Raw genomic sequence first — 27,450 nt, 5'->3', positions numbered from 1 at the left:
GCATTAAATGTCCACTCGCCCATCCAAAAGAAAAGCAAGATGGCTGCGACAGATTGTGAGCGCGACGGACTACGGAGGCCAGGAGGAACAGAGCTGGTGACGTAAGAGGCAGGCAGTGTTGCCAGGTTTGCGAATTGTAAGCGAGTTGCAGTGTATGCAAGTAGCGTGGTTAAATTCCTTGTTTCTCGGCGTGTTGTGGCACCCGTTTATCTGCTGGCTCGATCGTGATTTTCATAAAAGTAATATTTGCAGAGTAAATAAGAAACTTGAAGGGCTAAAAAATAGGCTATGTCAGTTCGGGGAGGGTGGCGAATTTATTTTGCATATAGAGATGTGTGGTGAAAGTGTGGTTCGGTCGGAGATAGAGCATGAAGAATGAGTATGGGTACACCTTTTCACTTGTATATATAGATAAAACAAATTGTCTATATAGTCGTCATATATGACTGACTTCGAGTGACTTATAATTGCTAAAATGAGTTTGAATTCAAGTAAGCTATAGGCTCTGTTTTGTTTGTTTTAGTCCTTAAAATATAGCCTACTTTGAATGTAAAATTAAATCAACATGACTCATGTCGCCAATCATATCACAAATTAAGACACCTGCTCCACTCTGGGAGCGGATCCGCTCGCGCATGTTTTGACAACAGTGCGCCTGCGTCACGCGCAATACGCCTGCCTAGTATAGTATCAAGCAAACGGATCTCGCCGAGAGGCTATAAAAGTCCCGGAAAAGTTGGAAAACTGCACGGACAGACGCACTGCAGTCTGCAGTCACTAAATCAGTTCCACGACCTGATCCAGACCGAGAGTATATGCTACTGACTGTGTTTTGGTACTAAACACACCGAGTGTTTTACTTTTATCACGTTAAAACAGTACAAAGTGTGATCACATTAGGCATTGTCAACATCTTAAAGCGATCGAGGCGAAGGATTGACTTAGAAAGTTAAGTTATAATAACTCGCCCCTGCGAAATGTTTTAATGTAGACAGTTAAGTTAACTAGTTAGTTTAGTCTTTCTCTCACTCTCTGAACTCTGAAATGATCTTGTATACAGATTCTCTATAAGAAAGAATAACATGAGACAGACGATGACTGCTTAATTAAGTTAATTTAGGAAACACTTGTGCATTTAAAGGTTTGTAAACATCCTTTAAGTTATTTATACAGTACTGTAGGCTATCATCTCTAGATCAGCAATTCTCATGGGGTAGGCCTACAAGGGTAGAGCTGGTATCCTTGATTGATTGAAATATTTATTAACAGTTTGCAGAATTACAGTACATTTCAAGCACAACTCAATACAAAGACTGTTAACTGTGAGTGGACGACTCAAAGCATTACAATTGTTTACAAGAGGGTCCACCTTGTTCAATTAATCAAAAATAACCCTAACGCTTCTGGGTTCCATGTGGGTTCCATGTGGACCCTTCTGGGTCTAACTAAAGCCTGGCTAATAAGCCAGACTCAAATCACACCGCTGGCAAGCATTTTGGTCTGGCTTATTAGCCAGGCTACTATAACTTTGCATTATGGTGGTCCTTGAAATAAAAACGTTTTAGAACTGGTTCAAGAAACGGTTCCAAATGTGATGGAAGTGGAACAGAGTTTGGTTCCTCAATGTTGGACCTGGTTCCCGATCCCAACACCAAAACAGGGTTCAGGGTCCCCATTCAGCAAAACAAGGAACAATTTAAGGTTCCTATTCCTATCATATTATTCCACTGGTTACAAGAAATATTTTGTGAGGCTTTCCCCCCTCTCTACAGCAAAGAAAGGTAATCTACAAGCTCACGTGACACGTGGTTAAAATGCCTTTTACTGTATTAAAAAGTATAAAAACCTCCTTTGATCTTTCAAATGACAGTGCATATAAAACCATCACCCAACTGTCACATGAATAAAAGACCAAACAGTGAGAATATTAGATTGTGTATTTTTCATATATATGTACAGATTTTCACTGAACCACCTCATGTAATCACCTTTAAAACACACATTACAAGGTTCATAAGAGTTCACACTACACATTATGACAGCAGTAGTATACAAACAACCAGAACTCTTGTATAAGAATAGGATTTATGCTTTGGAGTCTGACCAGGATGAACAAAAAATAAAAACGGAAAACAATATCCATTCTGTGATATTCTCATTATCTGTGATATACATTCTCAAATGGGGACGATCACAGCAGAGGGTGAACTGCATTCATCCAATAAGAAATTACTTTGAGGTCATGCTTGACCTTCATCCAATAAGAAATTACTTTGAGGTCTTGCTTGACCAATGGGGAGAAAAAGAGTAGAACTTAAAAAGAGTGGTCCTTTATTGACTGGTGTCCCCCACAGGTGTATACTAGGCCAACTACATTTTTCCTCTATACAAAAATGTCTTTGCCAAAAATAGCAGATCCATAGATCTATTTTGACCATAATGTTCTCCCCAGGGTTCAAGTGGTTCATAATTCACAAGGCAATGACAATGCCATGCAGGCAGTGTGCACAACCTGTAAGAGTAACAATTGAATACAGTAAAATTCCCTCCAGTTCAAAGCAGTTGAGCTACTTCAGCATGTTAACAGATCGGTATAACAAATACAAGGTGCATCTTAACCACTATTTTATAAGTGTCTCGTACTTGCGAAAACTGCCAATCTACAAGCTAACAATGCATGTTGGGCGTTTGTATAGCTGCTATCCAAGAATAAAATGGAAAACCTTTTGTCTAGAATGACATGCATGCCCAAAATTGAGATGGTATAGTTCAAAGAGGTAAAAACAACACCCAATTCAATCTGTGTTGCAAATCTTACTAACCCATACACTGATTCATGAGATCAGTGCAACTGAAGAAAACAGAAAACAAAACGGAAGGCCACTGGAGCCAATCAAGTCACACGTTGCCCTCGCCCACCCATAAAGATTATTGCACGCCACTCTAAGGCCTCTGTCGCTATCACAGGAACATAAAAAAAAAAATACCAAGGCCCCCACAGAGCACTGCATTTTAAATTAACTATAATTATATAATTCATAGTATTCAACAGCAGCACAGGTCGCCCCATAAGCTGAAAAGTGCTCAACTCAAAATACATAAAGACAGCCGGTTTCTTCATTGTACACATCATTTGATATGATACACGAATGATTCATATATATATATATATATTAAAAAAAGGTTTGCAATTATCATAGCAAGTCAAGTGATGAGTGAGTTGAATTCATAAATATTGGTCATTAATAATCAGTGGAAAAGATCGATCATTCTATCTTCTGTGGTCAGTTCAGTAACATGCAACAAAAAGACAACTTCAGCACGTGAAATGCTCCACAAGGGGGAGAAACATCAAAATTAGATACTATTTTGTATTTTGTAAAACTTTGCCGTAGAAAAGCAAAACATGTTGCCATATAAGGCACGACAGCCTAATGCCTTATAATTATACTTGGTCGTATGACCGCGATGCTCAGCAAAAATAGGCGATCTACAAGTGTTTCCGGTGAGTCATACGACAAAGTATAGATCAGGCTTAAGGTCTAAAGCAGTGTGTGGTCCTATAGATCTCCAGGCATCCTTCAGAAGGTCAGGAGGAGACAGACACTACTGACAGACTGACTTCATACATACATCCAACTATTCCAATGGATACCCTTCTAGCCATTCAAGTGATGTGAAATGGCTGTGATCCCCAACCCCCTTCACAGAGTAAACAGACAAAAACTGCAACAGAAAAAAAAAACCTGTCTTTCAAAAAGAAATGCTCAAAAAAGGTTCCATTACTTGAAGGGAATGCAGGGCTCGTGTTCACAGACTCACTCCTTGATTAACGCAAGCAACGAGGTGGTGAGTAGTCAAGCATCTGGGTCTGGGGGCACAACAAGTTGTTAGCCCCATTTTAAAATAAATAAAAACTAATAAATAAAATAATTTCAAAACGAAGTTAAAAAAATACTACAAGCACACAACATATTGAGCTTGTAGATGTGCCATTTAAAAAAAAAATTAAGTGTTTTTTCTTCACCCATGACATGCACATAATATGCCAGGTTGAAAGTGGTTAATTAAGTACCACCCCCAAGCTAAAAATAAAAAGTGAGACAGACTGCTTTCCTGGTACAGCCCTGCAGCCAATCAGGGATTTCACCTGAGATTTTCCTCTGGCAAAACCAGGACACGCCGTCTTATGATTCAGACAGACCCTCCATCGCTGGAATTGATCATGTAAGACGGTAGATCTGACCACGCAAGACAAGGTGGTGAAGGGCAAGACTAAAGGAAGAATGAAGACCAGACAGGACATTTCATTCTTAAGGTCTTTAAAAAGCTATGGCCTTTAGAGCAAAATGTATATTCCATCGCACAAGGGTGCTGCTATAGCCAAAAATAACTTATGTAAAATCTAAAAGCCAACAACTTGTAGTTGTTATTAGTCTTAAGCTGAAGGATTTAAGCTGCAGGACATTAGATGTCAACCCCGTACCGATGGTTCAACCAGTCAGTGCTATATGTCGACCCTGATTTTGGAGAGTCCTAAACCACCCTCAAACTGCTACACTTTCTAATCAACTTGAAAAATGTAGATTTGATTAAAGTTTCTACTCGAGAACCTTTAATAAGTAAATCGTTTTGATAGATAAAACATAAACGGAAACAAAATTCTATGTAACCACTTTAAGCTGTATTAAAAATGTCTTCTAAAATAGCTCATCTACAAGCTCTAAATGCGTCACATTGCAACGCGTGAGCTTGTAGATTGGATGATCTTGGAGAGAAAAAAAGATCAGGACACACGCTGCATAATTGCTGATATACCGATGTTGTTAAAGAAAAGGAAGAGTCAAATACTGACCGATATATCAGCTTGACTGTAGCTACAGTAACACCCACTGTACTCTGTCCTCATCTCTTCCTTATCACATGAAGCTCAGACAAGCATGCCTTTAAAAAGAAAGAGGATCAAAGCAGTCCCAAATCTTCCGAAATGAGAGCAACAGTTGACCACCCAACCCAAGCCTGATTTATACGTTGTCGTACGACAGTGTCATGTGGCCGAAAATGTCTTCAAATTCATTCGACATTACCTAAAGTCAGGATGCTAGGTTGAAAGTGGTTAAAAAGATCATTCTAGGGCCGATTCTAAATCGATAGTCATAGGAAGTAAGGACTATGAGGGGACAGAGCCCTAGAGAATTTCCCAGATAAAATTTCACTGGAAATATTTAACGCTTTATGTATGCACAGTTTGCACACCCCTACATTCTTTTCATAGATCCTTAACAGTAGAAAGAGTATGAAAGTCCAGCATCGTTAGGAACACAGTAGAGTAAGAACTTCCAACTCCCTTCATCTTTAGTAGTTTCGGCTGGGGGGTAGTAGGGGCGAGTGCGTTTTAACAGGCTAATGCGTACAAATGCTTTGAAAATTCGATTCAAATCAGATCAGAAAAGATCAAAAATACATACAGCAACACCCTATCAAGGATTGATTATTTTTCTTTTCACCACATTCACTGTCTTTTTCTGTACGAAGTCAAGGCTCTTTTGTCTACAGTAGTTAAAATAATATCTTTTGAATCCCGTCTCTTTAGTTAAATTATATCTATGTTTTAGCCAAATAAGTCTTTGAGATCATTGTTGACAGACGCACTCTGTTTAACCCCGCCTGGGTTTGCACCAGGGGTCGGAGCGGGCTGTGAAAAGTTCTGTGGACTAAAAAAAGGATTGGCCTGCATCCCAAACCCACTGGGCACCCCTCCCATGTTTAACGGTGCAGTCTGATTGGTCTGGGCGGATCCATACTGATTGAGCCAAGGGGTGGCGGCTCCTGGGCCCATTTGGTTGAGGCTGACTTTGGCCTTGTTGCCGCTGAAAAGATTGTCCAAGGCCGACATGTCGGGGGCCCTGTTCGTCTGTCCCGGGGGCCCTTGGTTCTGGCTGAGGGCAGTGAAGTTCGGAGTGCTGGTGGTAGTGGCCATGCCCCCGTAGAGGCCAGGGCCTGGGGGGCGCATGCTCATGGCCCCCGCCTGGAAGCCCATGGTTGAGTTGAAGCCATTGGAGACTTGGGGAGCCATGGAGCCAGCCATGGGGGTGGAGCTGGGGAAGGTGCTGCCCTGGACGGGCGGCAGCCGAGGTGTGTTGGCCAATGAGAGGCTGTTTAGAGACGTCATGTTGTTGAGAAGACTGCTGGTTAGATCCTTAGCCTGACACACAAAACAAGGAGCATGGAAAATCAGGGGACATGAACTTGTGTGATGTATACTCGAGCCCTGCGAGGCAATGTTTTCTTAGTCCCACTCCCGCCCGCTGGATTTCTGACCATTCCCGCCCTGTTTCACTTCTGACGACACGCACTGACGCTGCTCCTGCTCGCAACTACATTTTTTAATGTTGTTTAGTCCCGCAATATTACCATCTTGTACCGCATACTATTTCCATTGGGATGCAAAAACATTATCATAATCACAGTGAGAGAGTGTGTGAGAGAGAGAAAGAGAGACAGCCATCCAAGCACCACGGCCAACGAAACAGTGGACTCGGCTGGACTTACTGCTTAAATAGATGCATTACACACCTGTCGGGAACATTTTGAAATTAAATTCTCCTCTGCATTAAGCCATGAGATAAATGTGTTCATATCAAGCTATGGTAAAGCAAGACCTTACATGCTTCAGGTGCGCAGCGTGGCGCTATATCTGGTTTATTGCTGGACAGTACAAGATTTGTTTTATTTGAATCGCCCATTGCCGGCTGCACGTATTTACAAACCGCCCACTCCAGCAAGATTTGGAAGGGGTCCTGCTCCAGATGCAGCAGCTCTGTGTGTGTGTGTGTGTGTGTGTGTGTGTGTGTGTGTGTGTGTGTGTGTGTGTGTGTGCTCGCGCGCGCAAGCAAGCGCCATCATCAGACACGATGGACAGCTAAGATGGTGTGTTCTACCTGTGTGGTGCTGGTTGCTGGTTTGACTGACTGGGGGTTCAAGGGTTGCTGGTTCCTCAGTTTAGCTGCCTGCTCCTGTTCCTTTGCCAGACGCTGTTTCTCCTCCAGAGTCAGAGACATCTGGACAGACAGAAGACGCACAGCAGGACAGATGGATCAAACAAAACCTTGTATTTTCTTTTTAAAGAAGAGCCATTAAAGTTAAAATGATCCAGCTGGATTCTATATAGAATACATAATCGTGTTACTCTTTGGGTATATTTGTACATTTCCACCTTCAGTCGATGCTTCATATCCATATGAGTAAAATGGTCGGGGTGATTTGTTTATGTTTCTAACACAGTCGATCAAAGATCCCCCTGTGGGGATTTCAACAGAACCCCACAAACCAGGCGTATAGCGCCATCTAGCGGCAGTGACGACCAGGACTTCAGTGGTCTACTCTATATGGTGTGTTACCAACTCCCTCAAGATCAAATCTCTTCACGAAAAAATAGCTGATCTACATGTCGCAAACATTTGTGAGCTTGTAGATCGTCTCTTCTCGCTGAATGTTTGCTCCAGAATAGGGATGAATGAGAGTTAATTTGTGCAAGTAAATACATGAACATGAAGTCTCCGTACTCTATTTGGTTGGGAGGCTAGTGCCGACGGTCCATTCTCTTTTCCATTGACTCCTGTGCTGCCAAACATATCGTCAATCTGAAAGCAAAGAGAGGCTGTCAGTCTGGCACAGTGATGTCATCGTCTATTCTTCTGAGCCTTTTCCTTTATGCCTGGGGTTGTCACATGAAATTTGAATTATGAATTGACGATTTTTTTCCTTTGAGGCTTTGTAAACAAAAATTGCACAGGGCAGACATAACATAACGACTGAGAATCACCTGTACCGGCAATAATCCAAATAAATAATGTACTATGTCCAAAATGTAATATAATAATTCCAATTTTAAATTAGCCAATATATAGCCAAGCTCACAAACACATCACAATGTGACACGTTGTGAGCTTGTAGACCTGTCATTTCTGCTATTTTTTTAAAAATCTTTAAAAAAAGCATTAATTCTTCTGAATCTGTTTGTGAATATTCATCACGAACAGATTCAGAAGAATTAATGCGGATGAATGGAAAACGATTCTGATGCTTATACAAAATACTTTGCGATCAGGCGATTATGTAACAATGGCATGGCATATGTAGGCCTCACGTTCACACACATTCAAACACACGTAACAGAGAGATGTGTTGGGGTGAGCGGTGAGCCGCTTATCACCACGGCTTAACACCCCGAACACCCTGGGTTATTTAATCCATTAAATCAGAGCGCCCAGCGATTTATATAGCAGCGAAGCACATTTAGCGACAGACCAGGCGCTATCCCGGATGTAGCTGAAGTTGCTAGATGAGATGTAGCCAAAACACTCCCGATCGACAACAACGGGAGGTATGATTAATTCTAACGCGACTATAGCGACCGCGATGGGCCGTCTTAACACATAATCTTTGCTTTGGACATTATGATTTTAGATCAAGAGTTATTCACGTTTTAAGATTTTCAGTCTCATCGGCTAAAATGGGGAACAATGTCGACGACGTCCCGCCGGAAAATAACATCGATTGTTTTGCGCAACAGACGCTCCCAGCCTGTGGAGCGATGCGATCGGTTTTGATATCAATGAATCTCCATCCTTTTATCAATCTCCGTCCTGAGCACTGGGCGTTACTAATGGATTTGAACGGAGAACTCTGTCCTTGCCGCTCGGGGTGTTAAGTGACGTCATGATGTATTTTTTCCAACCACTGCGGTGAGTTAGCCTGGGCACCATTTCATTTCGGTATATGATCCGGGCTGGAGCCGGATGATATGCTTACGTCATGTTGTATAGGCAATGGTTTGCCTACAACAAACAGGAAGCTGTTTGTTGCTTCCTGATAAAAGCAATAAAAGCTCTCGTAAGCGAGAGCTTTTATTGAGAGGGAAAAGGAAGTTGTTGCCGCCTGTTCATCCTGTCTGGCGACTACAAAACAATACTACAACATGACGTAACCACATCATCCGGCCCCAGCTCGGATCATACGGACTTTTGAAACAGAGACCAGGCTTTCCTCCGAGGCGGTGGAAAGCCTGGTGAGGCGAGGTTAGCGGTGAGTAGGTTATCACCTAACTGTCTCTGAAGGAATTGACCCCTCACCTGATTTCCTGGACTGGGGGTCCTCTTGTTCTCCTCTGACTGGTTCCCTTGGTTTGACGAGCTCACCATGCTCCTATCAAGGAAGAGACCAAACAAGTTACTCCTGGGGGAGGGGGGGGGGGGGGTATTTGTAACTACCGGTACACATATTCCTATGTGCACAACAGTGCCAACACACAGCATTGTGTGGGGAGGAATCAACTGGCATAACGACTAAATTGGGTAAAAAGCAAAAAAAATATACCTAATGTCTTTTGTTATTTGTGGATTTTAAGGTTGGCCTCTCGGGTCTGGCTTCAGCTTTTCGGTCCTTTACGGAGAGCACACTTCTCTACCTTATTGATATTGTACAGTATGAATGATTAGACAAACCTCTGCTGTTCCTGCATGGCGTGCAACTGCTCCAGCTTGGTCTTGTGTTCGGCCTCCATACGACTCAGCATTTCCCTGATCACCACCATGAACGCGTTGAACTGAAACAAGCAGGCAGTCGCATCAATCCATCGACTGATCAATTCTATATGGTTCTGATGTGATAAAGATACGGGACATTTTAATGAACCAGGAGAGCTGGAAAAACCATATTAAGTTGATGTTCACCACATGATTAGACCACATGGAAGTAAAGCTATAACTGCTACTTTCAGCAGGTGATATTCTGATGGATTTCAGACATGGTATTTTGTGTGTGTGTGTGTGTGTGTGTGTGTGTGTGTGTGTGTGTGTGTGTGTGTGTGTGTGTGTGTGTGTGTGTGTGTGTGTGTGTGTGTGTGTGTACCTGATTAAGGTTGAGGTTGTGGTCTATACTCAGAGAGACGAGGTGCGGCAGGGTTTTAGAGGCAAGGTTTTCTTTCGGTATACCCAGTTTCTTGTGGGTGAACGTGCACTTGTAGATCCCTGGGTACATTTTAATCAACCAAAACTCCAATTCATCATTCATACATCCGTCTCAATATCTGAGGTTAGCAAAGGGAAAACAAACTGTACTGTCACTCGTTTTTTGCCTTTGACAATTTTCACCTCCAATCCTGGCATTGTAAATGTGTGGAAGATGTTTTGAAACATCCGACGTAAAATCTTTGCCACCAGGCGTGTGAAGTTTCAACACCTACTCCTCACAACAGGCAGTTAGAATTCAGTTAAATAGTTAGCACACACGCTCGGTTATTTTCTTACCCAGGATGCCCATGAGGACAGCTGGTTCTCTAGAGGGGATCTGTTGTAAGAAGGGCAGGATCTCATCGATGACATACCACTTGTCTAGATATTCCAGGATCTTCCCCAGACACACCAGGGAGTTCACCCGCACCTAGAAGTCAGAATGTCTAGGGTTTAGTGCTGCACCACTAAACTTTCAGTGACGGAGTCGGTCAAACGGTGGCTAAAGGCTGTCACGATTACAAATCTAAGTTGACGATTAATTGTGATTAACGATGGAATTGTGTTCTTTGCCTTGAACATTGGAACGTTACAATTTTGTATTTCCGTTTGCCTTTTAGGCTTCGTAATCAGAAATTGCACAGGGCAAATAGCTTGAATATACAAAGAAATCACTGACACATTTTATAATTTACATATGTTTTTTCTCCAAATAATATACAAAAAAGCTCACAACACGTGTTGTAAGCTTCTCTAGATCTGCTATTTCTGCTGTTTTTGAAAAATGTATGGACATTTCTCAACCTGCAAACGTTTGATGATTATGCAAAAATAATTGCGATTATCTGAAATAATTGCGATTATGCAATAATTGTGGCATAATGGTTAACAGGAAAGCAAAAGAAGCAGGCGAGTATAAAGAGGGGGGCGGCAGTGCCAGTGCAGGTCTTGGAGTCTGTAGGAGTTCCAGGTTGGTGGTTTGCATGGTAGAAGAAGGCCTACAATAAAGGTGGGTACTGGGTAGAGAGGAACAGAGGTCTACATCACACAGACAAAGTACCTATGCACCAGAAATGTTTAAAATAAAAATCATTTTATTTCTCTGCATGTTGACAACTTTCATCCTGCCGTCCCTATTCTGGGCAAATCACTTTTGCAAGTTTTCAAAATGGGTTCAAATGTTTATTGGCTATAAGCCGTTTTCCAAATTGCACATTTGTACTTGTCAATGACGTGCATGCTATGCTAGCAACAGGCCGGCCAGCTAGCTAGATACATAATGTAAACAGTCTCGTTCAGGACAGATTTTAAGATTTTATTGCTAACTTTTAAAGCTCTTAATGTTCTAGCTCCGAGCTATTTATGTAATATGCTTGAACCCCATGTGCCTGCACGTACTCTTACATCATCTGGTCAGGGTCTATTGAAGGAGAGTCATAAGGCTAATTTGGTCCCCAGGCCCCCCAGGCTCTGGAACAGCCTACCAGAGGAACTCAGGAAAACTAGATATTTAACGAGTCTTAAATCCATTTCTACAGGAGGTTGTTTGACTAACCTCCAACCCTCGGCTGGAGAAGAGCAGAGAAAGAAGAGACGAACGAATAAAAGTGAAGCCGGATGGCCAGAAAGAGGCACTGACCGCTAGCGAGGTGGTCTGGAGGCAGGCCGATTTGATGCGCGGGATGAGGGCGTTCTTCATGGAGGGATACTCGATCAGGTTGGCAAACGTCGGGATGATGTTCAGACACAGCTCCTGTCAGGGCATAGGCAAGGATGTTATATTAATATCACTCTGGCTATAGACAGTGTGGATGATTTTGAATTGGATTGGATTTGTTGCTCCAAGACTCGTGTGTGTGTGGCGCTCAAAAGATACATCATGTTCAAATTGTGGCCACGATTTGGATATGGTCCACAAACTGTATGCACAGCAACAAGACAGTTAATCAAAGCTAAATGTAGCCTCAATGGAGACGACCACTTATTATACAATAGTAACAATACCCTACAGTATTTGTTAAGGGGTGGAAATCTCTAGGTATCTGACAATTCAATTCAATTCCGATTCAGAAGGCTATGATTCGATTATAAATCGATCTCGATTTCAATGCATGATTTATTTCCCCCTCACTGTGTGACTAATAACCAAAGTGCTTTCTAATGATCCATAATAAAAATCGGATTAATTTTCTTCCATTATATTTTATTACACAAAAAACAAACAAAAAACATTGAAATCTGTACCAACATACAAAATAAATAAGAAAAGGTGCCAGATCAGTTCAGCCCTTGACCTAGACTTTTGCAATGTCCTAACCGAACTAAACGCTCAGACCGTGGTTAGGATTGAAGCACCCTAATTCAGCCTCTACCTGAATCTGTATGGAGGGAGCTTCCAGAGCTCTGTAGACCATAGGCAGGACACTGTTCTTGATCTCTTCTGGTGGTGTTTTGGTCAGCAGTAAGTCCATCTTCTGCAGGAAGATCAGCAGGATCTGGAACAGCATGGTTGGGGCAAAGGTAATGAGTGGAATTAAAAAAACAAAGAGAGGTGAATATGAAAGACACACGAGTTAAATATCCTTATGAAGAATGAAGTAGTGAGTGTTGAAAGAACAATTTAACACATGTTGTGCCCAAGACGTCTGTGTATGTCTTTGGTAACACCCCGCGTGCTGTGCCCAAGACGTCTTTGGAAAAAAAAAAGGAAATACATGGTGCCAAAGTTTGTGTTATTGCCATTTAGAATGCATTGGGCGTTTAAGTTAAATAACTCAGAAACTATAAAACATTTCAAAGTAAAAAGTTCCAGCATGTGTCTCCACAGTCAGCTGAATTATAAAAAGTGTGAATGGAGTTTCTAGGTGAAAATGATTTTTTGAAAGTGTTGCGTGGGCTCACAAAGTGTTAATTGGTTTTAGTAACTAATTCCTAATTGTTATATATTAAATACACACTACTGGAAGCAGCGACCACTCACCATATTGCTAGCCTGAGAGGGCATGAAGAGAAAAGTAGAGAGAAAGACAACAGTTGACATACAGTAACCACATATAGCATGCTGCATACAGTAGTAGGTTATTACAATGAACCATGCAATTCATAGTATTCTCATGACATGTGTTGTTTTACAATATGGTGCAAGGCCACAGCTCATTGGCTATTATATGGCCGACCAAGATATGCCTGTGATGGAATACTGTGAATAGTGTTACGGTTTGTAGCGCCAAAACCCAGAAGTGAGTGAGTCATGGGTTCACCTCGTCAGATTTCCTTGTAGGGTTTTCAATTCATCCCGGAAATAAAGTCTGTGGTCAACATACAGTAAGGGAGTTTCACATACTGTTAAATTACACCAGTTAATGTCTAAAACCATTAATTTGTATGCTTTTAAGTGTTCTTTTTTTTTTGGATAAAAAGAAACACTGCACAGTCATGGTTTTTTGAAGGCAACAACTACATTGTCTGAAACGCTATGCTTATATAACAAATAATATATAATGTACAATGTCAGGGGCAGACAAACACACGACTAATAGTATTGATTAGAGAAGTTGTAAAAAGAAAAAACTAAAAAAAACATTAAAATAAAAACACCATTTTGTGGAATGGACATTGTGAAACATATCCTAGTGAATGATTTTTTTATCAAAATTAAGTTTATTTAATACGTTATACGGTACAACTTTAACTGAATATGGTTCATAAACAGTGTGTGTGTGGTTCACAAATCACATAAATGTGTGTTCCATCTGTGGAGGTTGTCTTGTTGAACAATGCGTGTACATACAGCATACTGTATGCTTTTGTTTGCTACTGTATATAGCTTAGCTATTTTCTTGATTTATCACAAACTGAAGGCATCAACAAAAACTGCATCGCGGTTGTATGCCTTCCACCTACCATGAAATTCCCTCAATTCCCTTGTATGAGCTGTTACCCTCTGGTAGACGCTACAGAGCGTGTCGTTGCAAGAGCAACCGCTTCAAACTTTCTTTTGTTCCCACTTCAATTGTTCTACTAAACAACCGCCACAAAGTTCACAGTTCTTAGTGGGGAAGGGACTTCTTGACCTTCATCAGTTATTTATTGCACTTTACTGTGATTGTGATACTATAAACTGTGAATACTCTAGCACTTTTTTATTATATACCTTCTCTTATTGCAATTTGCACTTCTCTTGTGACTTGTACTTTGCTGCTACTGTGTATTGTCTGTCTGTTTTAAAAAGCGTTGATGTATGTACAGTACAAATGCACTTTTGCCCAAGACAAATTTCCCCTCGTGGGACAATAAAGTATATCTCATCTCATCATCAATGCATTCCCGAGACATTGCGAGAAGAGAACCTATGGCGATTGCCGATATTAACTTCTGGGTTAGCAAAGACTAACACTATGTCAACCACAAACAAACCACAACCACATTACACAAGGACAAACAATATCATGCAAAAAGTGTTAAATATTTCATTCCATTAATGGATTAGAATTGTGTAAACTCATGCACAAACCACAACCTAGTATCAATCAAACTTTATCTACAGCAAATAGCACATCTGAGTGTCTTTTCTTCTTCAGAGATGATGAGAGCCGTTAGTTATTAGTTGGGTAAAGACTGTACTGAAAAAAAAAATTATGTCATTGGAAAACTCTATTCGAATAACTCCGAATGTCTAACTTTATTCAACCATTCATCGAGATTGAGAACACCAGTTCACATTCACAATAATGAATTGAAGCATTTTCCCAAAATGTGTGTGTGTGTGTGTGTGTGTGTGTGTGTGTCAAAAAACACACTGCCGTGGAAGCCCAGCAGTTTACATCACGTACGTCGCAAAAAATCATTGCTGTGGAAACAGATGTTCGTTGCAGCTCCTGCACCTCAGTGTTTGTCTGATTTGTCCAGTGCGCGCACGCCTGGGTGCGTGTGTGTGTGTGTGTGCGCAGAGTGCATGCGTACCTGGACAGGTTCCTGCTGTTTGAAGACCGGTGTGAGGTCAGGCATGATGAGGCGGACGTACTCGTCCTTGGTGCACTCCTCTGCGATCAGCAACACGTTGGGCAGGACGAAGGGAACCATGTCTGGGTTGACGAACTCCGAGGTCAACGCCGGCAAGATACGATACACCACCACTCTCTGAGGAAAACAACTTGCTTCAGGTTGGATTCTCAATAATCCATTTGTATTGTATTTGTGTGTTTTTAAAAGGAACAGAAGCCCGGGTTCGCACAGACATTAGGGCAAATAAACCCTGAGTTTTCTGTCAGGATTTGCGCCACATTTTCACTGGTTAGTCTCTTATAGCTAACTATTCCAAAATCTCCGAATTATCTAGTGTGGAACTACACCTCCCGAAATCAGAGTAAGGCCATTTCCGCTCACGAAAATATATTTTAAAATATCTTTACATTTTAATTATTTTCTGATAAGCAACAAGCTATATATGCTTAGATGATTTATATTTATATTAGAATAAATTTGCGCGACTGTAAAGACAAAACGGAAGCTTTATATTTTACTCATGACAGCTCTTCCGTTGCTCGGCTAGGCACTGGACTGGACTACTACAACGATGTCTGTGTCCCTTTTACGCCCATATATGGAGTTCTTTGTCAGACATGCCCAAATATGGAGTCTACGCAGCTGTCAGAACATCATTGTGATGCCAGAACAGGCCAGTTCCATATATGGAGATCTAGGGGTGATCAGGTGTGATCAATTGGCTAATATCGGCCCAGAGCATGGGCAGGGCAAAATACCTCAAAACTGTACTTAAGTACAGTACTTAAGTAAATGTACTTAGTTATTTTACACCACTGTCTAAACGTACTGTAGGGATTGTTCACCATTTCTTATAGTCACTAAGTCGTGGCTACCTTGGGAAGCTTAGGCAGGACTTTGGGCAGGCCTTTGTAGAACTGGGACTTCTGCAAGTTGTCCCTCTGGAACAGGGAGTCAAAGTACTGCAGGGTCACAGCGCCCACGTCGTCAAAGAAGGGGATCTGCATTACACACAGCAAAAGGATTCACACAACACATGGAAAACAATTAATCTCACAGCTGAAAAATGTTTCTTAATCTGCGATATGATAAACAAAACTAGCCCCCCACACAATAAGAACCATACTGTACATGTAGAATTGTGATACTTTGGTAGCCATACAGTTATCCAGTTGAAGAAAATGCAGATTTTGAAGTTTCTAGTTTGACCACTTCAAATACCCATTAATCTTAAAAATGACTGATAACCGTAAAATAGGCTATCTACAAGCTTACAATGTCTGAATGTCAATGCGTTAGCAGCAAGACAAATATTTCTATTATCTATTTTCGGTGTGCAACATGCTTCCATAGAAGACATGCTGAATTCTATGACTGAACTGTGTGTGTGTGTGTGTGTGTGTGTGTGTGTGTGTGTGTGTGTGTGTGTGTCGTAGGATTCAGACCTTGGTCATTTGATCAGCGTCAGGGCGAACGGTGGGCGTGACACTGAGCAGCATCTTAACGTGTTCTCGCACATCCTCTGGAAGCTTTTTCAGCGTGGCAGCTGGCATGTTACTTAACTGTAGATGAGACAGACGGGGAGAAATATACCAGCATTAGCATCACATCCCATATTCTACATAGGGGGTGGAAAATCTAATCAATTCTTAACCCATTCTGACCTGAGATCAGATTCATACGAGGTTTCCACGGGACACACACTGGTCTGATTAACCCATTCTGACCTGAGATCAGATTCTAAAAATGTCAGTCGTTCTTCGAATTTTTCAAAAATAGCAGACCTACAAGCTCGTATCGCGCCACTCGGTGGCGCGATATGAGCTTGTAGATCTGCTATTTTTCAATAGCTAAAGCATAACATGATGCCAACACCAAAATGGGTGCCCGGTCAGAATGGGTTAAATTAATCGCGATTAACTAATCGATTTACAAAGAAAGACTTGTGTATCTTCCCGTGAGTTTTCTGCAATTGTTGATGTTAAATATAACCTTATAGTTCACAGTGACACATCTCTTCCATTAGTTTTTTATATTAGCGATACAAGATAACGAAGTAAATTCATGTGTTTTCATTATGGATCATTAGAAAGCACTTTGTTTATCAGTCACACGGTGAGGGGGAAACAAATCATGCATTGGCACCACGATGCATCGGTAATGGAATCGTAATCGGATTGTAGCCCAATCGTTCGGAACGAATGGAATCGTAAGCCTCCGAATCAGAATCAAATCGCCATGCACCTAGCGACTTCCGCCCCTAATTCTACGGCTATCCCTGGAAGATCATAACAAAGTGGAAGTCAGAGTAACGAAGGAGGATTGTGTTTATTGCCACGTTTCAAGCTTGTAGATCTGCTACTTTTGTGTGACGCTGTAGTCACACAAAATCAACTAGGGCATTCATTTACGAGAAAACACATTCATATTTGTGTGTGTGTGTGTGTGTGTGTGTGTGTGTGTGTGTGTGTGTGTGCATGTGTGAGACATGGTTGCATACTTGCATCCCCTTCATGTCAGTGAGTGGCAGTGAGCTTGTGAACCTCACTGCCTCAGGGTTGTTCAAGCAAGTGGCACAAGGAATTGGTCTAGATGTCAAACCACGAAGACTTGAATTGCACCCACCCTCGCCTCCGCCTCCCAGTTTTTCTGCCCTTTTTTCCATACCGTTGTCACGTTTTCCTTTCACTTTATACCTGATGTAAAGAAGCCTTAGTGCTTTTCTGGTTTTATCCTCGTAGCAGTTTTTGTATTGACATACGCTATTTACAAATGTCAATCAAGCCCGTTTGTTAAATTTAGGCTATTTAAATCATACATATGCGGTAGTTATTAATGCCTGTAGTTATATGTACATAGCCTACTTTATCTGCTTAAGCATTATAATATAATTTGATTATGTATAGATGTCTCTTCAACAAATGGGAGCCAGCAGCAGGGCTTCATCTGTCTGTGTTGACACTATCACACACACGCAGAAGATGGGAGGCGGAGGCGCGGGCCGGGGGTGCGCTGCCCGCAACTTTGACATCATTGACTTTGCACTGAGACATCTGGCGCTGATCGGTCCAGTGGCTTTCGAGATTAGCCACGGACCAACGGATAGACAGCTCGGCCTCCTAGCAGCCACGTGGTAAGTACACGTCCTAAAACTTTCCCAAAAAAAAAACCGTACCCTTTGGTCTTTCCATCCATCCCCTCGTGCCTCTCTTACCTGGTCCAGCTGTCTACTGAAGCTCTTGAAGATGTCATGCTTGTTGACCTGGATGACGGGCTTGCCCTCGTTGAAGACGGCGTGCATGATCACGCCCAGCGAGTACATGTCGGAGGCGTTGTCACAGCTGACGGACAGGATGTACTCGGGAGCCAGGTACTCTGGGTTGGGCAGGCACAGCGGGGGCAGGTTGGGTTCCCACTCCTTGCACTTGTACTTAGGCTGAAGGAGGGGGGGGTGAGACAAGTTTGTGAGTGCAGAGTTACTGCTTGGGCGTGCTTTCGAAAATAGCCGATCTACAAGCTCACAACGTTGTGAGCGGATTTTTTTGGTTTGGTGTGTGAGAACGGCGGGCAACCGTATATTAGGCTTAATGCAACAACATTAAGCAATAAACGGCTGTTCTCAAAGCATTTTCAAACGGAGGCCTGGTGAATCCAAAAATGTTTCAGGGTTTGTGCCGATAATTTATATAACAAAACATTTCACCAAGAGTTAAAGCTACAATCTGCCTTGCAACCATGACTTAACTTCAACAAAGATGGTGGCACTGGCAGCTAGTGTCCTATCCGGGTCAAATAAAAATGTGCACATTGTTAACCAATACAATGGAAGAGTAGGGAGAGCACCTCCAACTACTGCGGAGGTGCTATATTGTATTTATATAATCTACCACACAGAATGATTGGAATAAGTTTATAGTCCTTAAAATAAGTCCCAGATTTTGCTTTAAAGTCAATTCCATATATTAGCTGTGGCATCTTTGTTTTAATGAATATAACAGTGCTCACGGATTGTCCACCAGTAACTTTTAACCCATTTTGGGCGGGAATCCCTTTTGGTGTTTTAAACATTATGTTATAATTTAGCTATTGAAAAAGAGCAGATCTACAAGCTCGTGCTACGAGCTTGTAGGTCTGCTATTTTTGAAAAATCGTGAAAACTGGAGGATTTAGAAGATTTTTTTATTATTTCGAGGTCAGGCCAAAATGGGTTAATAAGGTGGCATGGCCAATGGCGTATCCAGGAATTTCGTTTTGGGCAGGCAAGATCATGTGTTAATTGTCGTATCCCCACGCACAATCGTAGCACTAAAGGTTTTCAAAGAGATATACCTGCCAGGCGAGTAGGATACAAAGGCTGAAAGGCATGCATTTACATTCCAATGGGTGATTGAGGGTCGCGCTCTACCGCAACGGCCAATCAGCTGTCCATTAATAGTTCTCAGGTCTTGTTTTTGTCCTCTTTGTATGGATTTGAAATGGATTTGGACAGGCGGACGCCTGCCCTCGCCTTATTGTAGATACGCCTCTGGGCACGGCAGCATACTGAACTATGTACACATTTCCACACTATGCCTTCATTGGCGATAGCATAATGCTGATGAAGGCTACGTTTGTCTATACTTTTTCTAGACTGTGCACTGTATAAGTTGGGAGTTGTGGTAGCACTGCTCTTCCCAAAGTTGGACTATAGGCGTCAGTAAAAGTAAGCTCTTCTATCACCGTTTCAATAGCCACACTCAAATAAAAGCCTCTCTTTACAAAGCAGCCTATTTTTTATCTACACGGTGGTGAACAAACCATTACAAGATTTACGTTTAGTGCTATTTTCCCCGTTCATAACACACACCTCGGCATCTGAGGGGTTGATGGAGGAGATGCAGAAGTCGAAGCCCATGATCTTCCACGACCCACTCTTGTTGAGGATGATGTTCTCCGGACACAGGTTCCCATGGACCATCTTGACCCCACTGTGGAGGAACGAGAGGCCCTCAGAGATCTGAGGTGGGGAGGAAGAGGGTGTCATTCAAACAGCAAGAGGGTGAAACAAGTAACGGAGGAAAATGTTAATGCTAGCCACACACAAAAGAAAAACATTGAAGGTCCATTTCATCCTGTTCAGAGTTGCCCACAGATGCTGCTCTGGGCAATCCGTATCTGGACGTAATGGCCTCCTCATGGCGCTATTACAAGTGGACATTTTACACCAATCAGTCTTATGGTGCCGAAGATTAGCTGTTCACAGAAAAAGTAAACACACAAACGGACAGGTGGACAAAGGGTGAAAACATATAGGTCCTCATTTATCAATTGAGTGTAAAATCTGCCCCAAATTCGAGTGTAGGTTTTGTAGTACACCCATGAATACCATGGTTACACGATGAAGCAAAAACAAAAGCCAATAAAAAAAAGTTTCCTGCTGCCCGCCTCACCACCCCCCCCCCCCCCCCCCCCCCCCAGCTCTCATTCACACACAAACGCACATATCGCAACTTAATTGCAAGCAATTGTCCCTGTGTGGGGTCCATTGGGCCACGGGCCATGACCCAGTCAGTTTAGAGCTGGCCCAGTTTAACTTCGAGCCTTGTGCATGCAAATGTCTGGTTAGTAAACCACAGCATGCAAGCCGCCTTTGTTTTAAAATGGTCCCCCAAACCGTTCACACTTCACACCTATCGGCCGGGGATGCGCTAATCCCCCCCCCACCCCCTCCATGCTAATTTGCCCAGTCAATCATTTGATCCACGCTACGCCCCTGCTGTGTGTTGTTAGTTGTAGCCTATATTAAATGATTAAAGTATGTATTCATTTAATATAGCCTACAACAATATATTAGTGAACGAAAACCTGAATCGGCATGTGAACCATGAATGAAATAACAAATAGGCGCACACAGCCACACACACGCTGCTGTTTTGCAACATCTCCTCCTCTCACGTTCAAGTTCAAGGTTTTGCGTAAATGATAAATGCCGGAAATTGCAGGAATTCCGGCGTGCACCCATATTTTGGCGTACGCCGCTTTGATAAATGAGGGCCATACACTCCAGCCTTTGGTCGTCTGGTCTCAGTGGCCTGGCAGAGACAATAGTTTGGAGGAATGAAATTCTATGAAACTTTGCGTATTAAAGGATCAAAAGAATGTCTTACATCATGTCAATTACTTAACAAAGTGATGACAAAAAGGCTGGCACCAGCCCTTTTGGAAACAAAGTATGAAGCACAATTAATTCTATGATGCTAGAATCAAGGAAAACATATAACATAATTGTCACACTAACAGAGGTGTCCTGTTGTGACAGGCCCAACTGCAAATATAGACACAATTAAAACGCATTTCACAGCAGATAAAACACAGCTTTGTCAGGAATTCACATCTCAACACAGAAGGTGGGGCCTGGAATCGGGGCAGGCTCAACTGGCTTCAAACGTGCATGGTATGTGAATGAATACCTCCACATTGGCTATGTAGTGTTGAAACTTAAAGGCTCAGAATCAGTCTACCGCCATGGTCAATGTCTGTGTGTTAGGGTTTCATTAAATACAGTATGTAATGTATAGTATTTTATTTTCGTCACACATTCCATGAAAGGAAATCGAACCCTAGATGTTGCAACCATACTGGTCGGCTCAATAAACATTCATCGATGGGTGTGCCCCTTAAAGGGACACTTCACCCTTTTTGCAAAAAAATATATGTTAATGACGTTTAGAAGCTTTAGATCACTTTCCTGGGGGTATTTATGTGTGTAATATGTGGTTTTAGATATTTTAGATTGTAGCAGTGAGCCTGTTGTCTCTGATGTCATGGACACTGGTCTCACTACCTTCCTGGACTACAATTCCCATAATTCTTTGGTGCACTGCTCCTCCTTGTGGATAGGGGGGAGAGCTGTCTTACTGAGACAACAAGTAGTCCAGGAAGGAAGTGAGCCCAGTGTCCATGACATCAGAGACAACAGGCTCACTGCTACAATCTATAATATCTAAAACCACATATTACACACATAAAGACCCCCAGGAAAGTGTTCTAAAGCTCCTAAACGTCATTAACATATATTTTTTTGCAAAAAGGGTGAAGTGTCCCTTTAAGTGTTTTAGGAGTTTCTTACTACCGGTAACCACTTTTATTCACAATACCTGAAAGGCTGACCAGTACAACCAGTCTTCTTTTGTTAACCACTGGCTTCCCACAATCACTGGAGCAAATGGGAATCATGCGTCTACCGGTAGTTCTAGAATACCAGAATGTGTATCTCAGTGTCGACACAATTGCCGACTGTCTGTCTACATGCCCACCCATCTGTCTGTGTCTCTCTTTACCCGTCTGTCTACTCTGTACTGTATATACTCTCACCTGCAGTAAACCGTATTTGGTCTCCACATCGTAGAGTTTGTATTCCTTGATGTCGGTGGGAATGGGGCTGGGCAGGTTGTCCCACTGGCCCAGTACATTGGACAGACTGGCGAACACGGGCTCTGTGCAGAACGCCAGGCAGTCCCTAGAAGTGAAAGCAGAGAAATAATGCATCAGTTTTATCTCAGTGAGTCAACCTTCGAGTCCCAACGAATCCATTGACGGGACAAGTGAGATCTGAACAGGAAGATGCACATTAATAACAAATACAATTTTAAATATGATGAATTATGATAGACAATGTTGTTAGCACTAAGCAAGCAAGTCAAGAGTTCCAAATACTTGAGAAGGCAGACATGGCTACATCAAATACACAATTTGGCATACAGATATCGTATCAATATAAAAAGGTGGCCTTCTAGTTATTGTGATATTTTATTTTTCATTTCAGCCCTGTTTTAAAGAGAGGAGGTCGCACAGCTCATAGCCACAATGCGAAACTTCTTCTTTCTTCTTCTTCTTCTTTTTACGAAACCAACCAACGTTTCGACAAAGTCTTCTTCAAGGTTTTGGTTCATTTCAGCCCTGTTTTAAAGAGAGGAGGTCGCACAGCTCATAGCCACAATGCGAAACTTCTTCTTTCTTCTTCTTCTTCTTTTTACGAAACCAACCAACGTTTCGACAAAGTCTTCTTCAAGGTGTTGGTTCATCTCAGCCCTGACCTACATATATTCAAAGTTAGAATGTGTAATGTGATAAAGTGAGCTTATTATAAGACATAATGAGAGGAAGAGAAGAGTAGGAAAGAGCCTGAGCCTTATTCTGCTTCCAGGAACTATGTATTATTCAGTAGCCAGGCTTGCACAGTCTTTTGATCAGGACATGGCTTCTATGCACACATGCACGGACACATGCACATAATCTCTCTCACACACATACACACAGGGATAGAAAAGTCATGCCACGTTTTCAATTAAGCTTGTGGGTGTGTGCAAGGCTGCGTACTCACCGCGACTCTTCCAGAGGATGCTGAACTGTGAGCAGGCGGGGATGTCTCAATCTGGTTAGCTGTTGCACCCCCTTTTTCAGTGAGTCAATGATCTGGTCCTTGTCAAACTTCTGGTGCTTATCTATCATCTTCTTATCAAAAACAAACACTGCCACTTCCTTGAGAGAGAATAGCAAAACAGCAAAATGGTTAAACAAGCTTTTTCCTCCATTTAACCAATTCTGTTGTTATACCCTCAATTGAGTGTACATTGAATTCACTGCCTACAATGTTGACACAAAGTGTGTTGCATCATGTGTATGGGAATGTAAACAACACCTTGGACTATGAACCAAAACACACACAAACACACACACACACACACACACACCTGTTTGGTGGATTTCTTACTGCCGTTGTATATCCTCCAGCACATCCCAGGGCCCCCGCTGGCGATGTGGCGGCCCACCTCAAACTCCCGCGTCACCGGGTTGCCCATGACAGCGCTGGTGACGTCAGCGGTCACCTTGGTGACGGTGCTCTTCAGCTTGTTCAGCATGGACTCCATGTTTGAGCCTGACGTGGCAGCTGAGACGTGGAGAGATGTGGGGGGGCAGAGAAGACGTGGACCGTTTCAACACAGGAAATTGTGCATTATTAACCCCCCATGTTACGCGTTGGCATACCTTTCAAGTTGGTCATTTCAGTTGTTGTTATACATCGCTGTTGTCGGGCAGAAAACTATTTTCTCCAAAAAAATATATATATTTTCCTGAAATGAATGCCCTACTTGATAATAATAATACTACAGCGTCACACAAAATAATCAAAAGTGGCCTATCTAGATGATCTAGGATTCTAGAAGCTCAAAATGCTTCACACAGCACAGAATGTTGAGCCTGCTACTTTTGATATTTTTATTTGAATCTTGAAAAGTATAATAGTTTTGGACAGAGCCAAACATTTTCTTTTTATTATTATTATTAAAATTTAGATTGGATTTTTACATCAACCTAAGGTCTAAATGGGTTAGGTTTTGTGTCCCAGAACTACATCAGTGATCACTATGAGATCCACCGCAGCGAATATCAATTTCATTGTTTAGCCTACTATGATTTTGAAAATATAAGCCACATTGTGATATCGGTATCTAAATCCTTCAACTACACAGTACACACAATTACTGAAAAAGACAGAGGGGGGGCAGGAAGATAACCCTGGAGTTTTCTACAATAGTGCATCATTGATGGACCATTCACAACAAAGCACGTCAGAAGAATCCTGTGATGCCAGAAGACAAACTACATCAAACTGGTATTAACATTCTTTAAGGGGCTACATCCGTGTGCTGCAGGGACAGACTGGTAGTGCAGCGCTGAAGCAAACCAAATACAAACATCCCTTTGTTAAACATGGAACTTCGTTAGAGGCCAGTAAAGTCGATACTCAACGACACACCTAATTTACATCCTCATCAACCGGGTAACAATAACTTAAGAAAAATACCCAAGAAAAGACCTTCACAGGACAGGAATAGAAAGATAGAACCACACAAGAGGGTGCACCCTTCCAGGACAGACAGGCATGCAGTATAGGTGCTGTGATCCATTTAAAATCCAAACCACAGCCAGTCACTGCGTTTACAACACTATTGTTGAGGGGCACTTAACAATCCATTGAAAATTCTGCGGTTCTAGTTCTACAGTTTTCGGTGAATAAGCTAGTAGTAGTACTGAGCTAGTAATGCTGTCTGTGCAGTGTGCACACGTGTGGCAGAGGAACGCAGAATGCACATATGGGCCGGATAACATAAAGTGCAGCCCACCTTGGAGTTGGTAGCCACAGAAACGTCTGTGCTTTTGCATAATGACGTGACACACTTTTCATTTAACTTCATTCCTCATAAAAGACGCCATTGCCCGGCCCTATATCTCAAATATAATTTGAGTAAGGAATATAAAATGCCATTTGAATTCATTCTGTATATCAGCAAAACGTCATTTATGTTTTTATGTATTTACCTTATTGAGATAAAAAAAAAGCTGCTTATCAACTAACCGTTTAATCAATTGACAAGGTTATCAATTATCAAATCATTAATTAATCAATAATTTGCTAACAAGCTCACGCCACAAAGTGTCAATGAGCTTGTAGATATGGATGCTGGGGTTCTAATGGTTAATTCTAATTTAACACACCACATCAGCAGTTAATGCTGATTGAGCCACTGCCAAGCCAACAGCTATAAAGAAGTGTGTGAGGACTGGTCTGGAGCCAAGTCGACCTGAAACGGAGGAGGAGAGGGGAAAGCAATAGAACAGATACCCCAGAAAGAATTTAGCAGTAGCTGTCAGCTCGCTTTTTGTCATCATCTGTCTACATCCTCCCTGGCTCAAGGAGACAATGCAAGATTTCAAGATTGTGAAATTGAGTTGTGAAATAAGCCTCAAAGAATTCATCAGCATGACTGTACCGATATCGTTCCTCTTGACTAGGCTCATCAATACATTTGTTGGGCTGACTTGTGACAATTTTGAACAAGTAGTCAACACGCCTTCACTCCGTTACTTTCAAAAGTAGCAGTGGCAGATTATCTCACAAATGCAGTTATCTGCCTGTGTCGCACTACTGTGCACTGGGGACTGTTTTCTTCAATTGACAACAGCTACGAACATGTAAACAAAGTTATATCAGATCAGTGACACTCTGATGTCTCTCCCTACAGATCAAACTGATTCACATTAATTTAAAAATGATGTGAATTCAGTGGATATTAGTCGGTGACATGTATTACAGCCACTATTTCCTACCGGTCAGCTGAACAATGTCAGTGTGTGAAGATTATTGTTTAATTAAGATTACAGATACTGGTATCGGTTACTCAGGCTGATACACCCTCAAGTACTCTGTAGCGGCCTCAATACTCTGACCCGAGAACCAAAACATCCAATTGACGGGAGCAAGTCTGACCCAACAATAGAAACAGCTGATCTACAAGCATAAATGACAACTGACAAGTGTAGGCAACTAGGCATGACAATGAAATTAAATTGGAGAAAAAGGGGGTAAAATAAGTGGTTACTCAACGAAAATAAAGTTCTTGTATCGGTACCGGCGAGTACTAAAAATTAAGTACTTGTACTCATGCTCTGTCTGAAACAAATCGGGACAAGTGAGTAGTCTACTGTCACTCCTCCCAATTAAATATAATAGATATATATATATATTGAGATATCATTGGACATTTCATGACTTATTGTAGTCTGATGACTCTAAAAACATAGCTTGAACATCTCAAAATCACACAAAATGTAGTTGTTGGCGATCGAGCCCGATATCTGGGGGTTTTGAATATCTTATAATATGGCATAACATGTTGCCTTTTCATGGGTTTAAAGTGAATGAATGAACTAAACTTACCTGACTATTCTGTCTTAGTTATTGGCCAAATGTATTAAACGTTTAGCCCTGTGTAAATATTTGTGCAAATAGTCATCCCCACAAATTCACAATATCATTACAAAATGTAATAGAAGTATCCAGTAAATTAAGTAAAACATTGTCCATATTCTGTGTGTGTGTGTGTGTGTGTGTGTGAGAGAGAGAGAGAGAGAGAGAGAGAGAGAGAGTAGTGTGTCATGTCTGGTTGAGTCATATGGTATCACATGTTGTGTGCGCACCTGCATAAACACATCAAGTAAACAGTGAGGATGATGGTTGGCTTGGTGACTCTAGTCTCTAGCTGCTGGAGAATATTACCAATGTTTCTGCTGTCTAACCAAAACGCAGTTACACCATATACTGGCTGGCTGGCAGGAATTGTGGCCAAGCTAGCGGTTCGCTTTAGCTAAACGAGCTAACGATACACAGCTGCTAAACGTTTTCCAGTTACAGCCCGCCTGTGTATCCATATATATCTATGTGTGTATCCACCAAAATGTCGAATCCAACAGCTCGGCCATGCTTACCCTGGTGTCCAAGAAACCCTCGCTGTTGTCGGCTTGTCTGAGTGCGTGCCCGGTCACATCAAGTGTTACAGCTGTCAGTGGGAGCTGTGAAACAACACATACTCCATCTCTTACAACCGGACCG

General features: G+C 42.0%; 1 protein-coding gene across 1 annotated transcript; it reads right to left on the bottom strand.

Annotated features, from left to right (window-relative positions):
* Positions 1 to 1,922: 1,922 nt before the first annotated feature.
* Positions 1,923 to 27,450, bottom strand: scyl2 (SCY1 like pseudokinase 2). Its single transcript, XM_080757225.1, has 18 exons — positions 27,327 to 27,450; positions 23,750 to 23,946; positions 23,380 to 23,537; positions 22,371 to 22,515; positions 19,864 to 20,013; positions 18,232 to 18,453; positions 16,463 to 16,579; positions 15,893 to 16,018; positions 14,976 to 15,152; positions 12,386 to 12,508; positions 11,653 to 11,766; positions 10,311 to 10,443; positions 9,913 to 10,031; positions 9,507 to 9,607; positions 9,135 to 9,204; positions 7,566 to 7,643; positions 6,942 to 7,061; positions 1,923 to 6,205 (listed from the first exon to the last, which is right to left on the bottom strand). The coding sequence occupies exons 2-18, from the start codon at positions 23,924 to 23,926 to the stop codon at positions 5,612 to 5,614; spliced, it is 2,724 nt and encodes a 907-aa protein (XP_080613351.1). The 5' UTR covers positions 23,927 to 23,946; positions 27,327 to 27,450; the 3' UTR covers positions 1,923 to 5,611.

This window comes from Protomyctophum bolini (assembly GCF_963924005.1).
Source record: "Protomyctophum bolini genome assembly, chromosome: 23".
NCBI classification, from domain to species: Eukaryota; Metazoa; Chordata; class Actinopteri; order Myctophiformes; family Myctophidae; genus Protomyctophum; species Protomyctophum bolini.
The sequence above is the reverse complement of the archived record's forward strand: the minus strand, read 5'-3'. Positions and strand labels throughout refer to the sequence as shown.

Excerpts from the sequence above, each read along its gene's own strand:
- scyl2 (XM_080757225.1), bottom strand. The coding sequence starts at position 23,926 with ATGGAGTCCATGCTGAACAAGCTGAAGAGCACCGTCACCAAGGTGACC. Across the intron at positions 18,454-19,863 it reads TCAACCCCTCAGATGCCGAG|CCTAAGTACAAGTGCAAGGA; the intron begins GTGTGTGTTATG and ends CCCCTCCTTCAG. Across the intron at positions 9,205-9,506 it reads GCCATGCAGGAACAGCAGAG|CATGGTGAGCTCGTCAAACC; the intron begins GTTTGTCTAATC and ends CCTTGATAGGAG.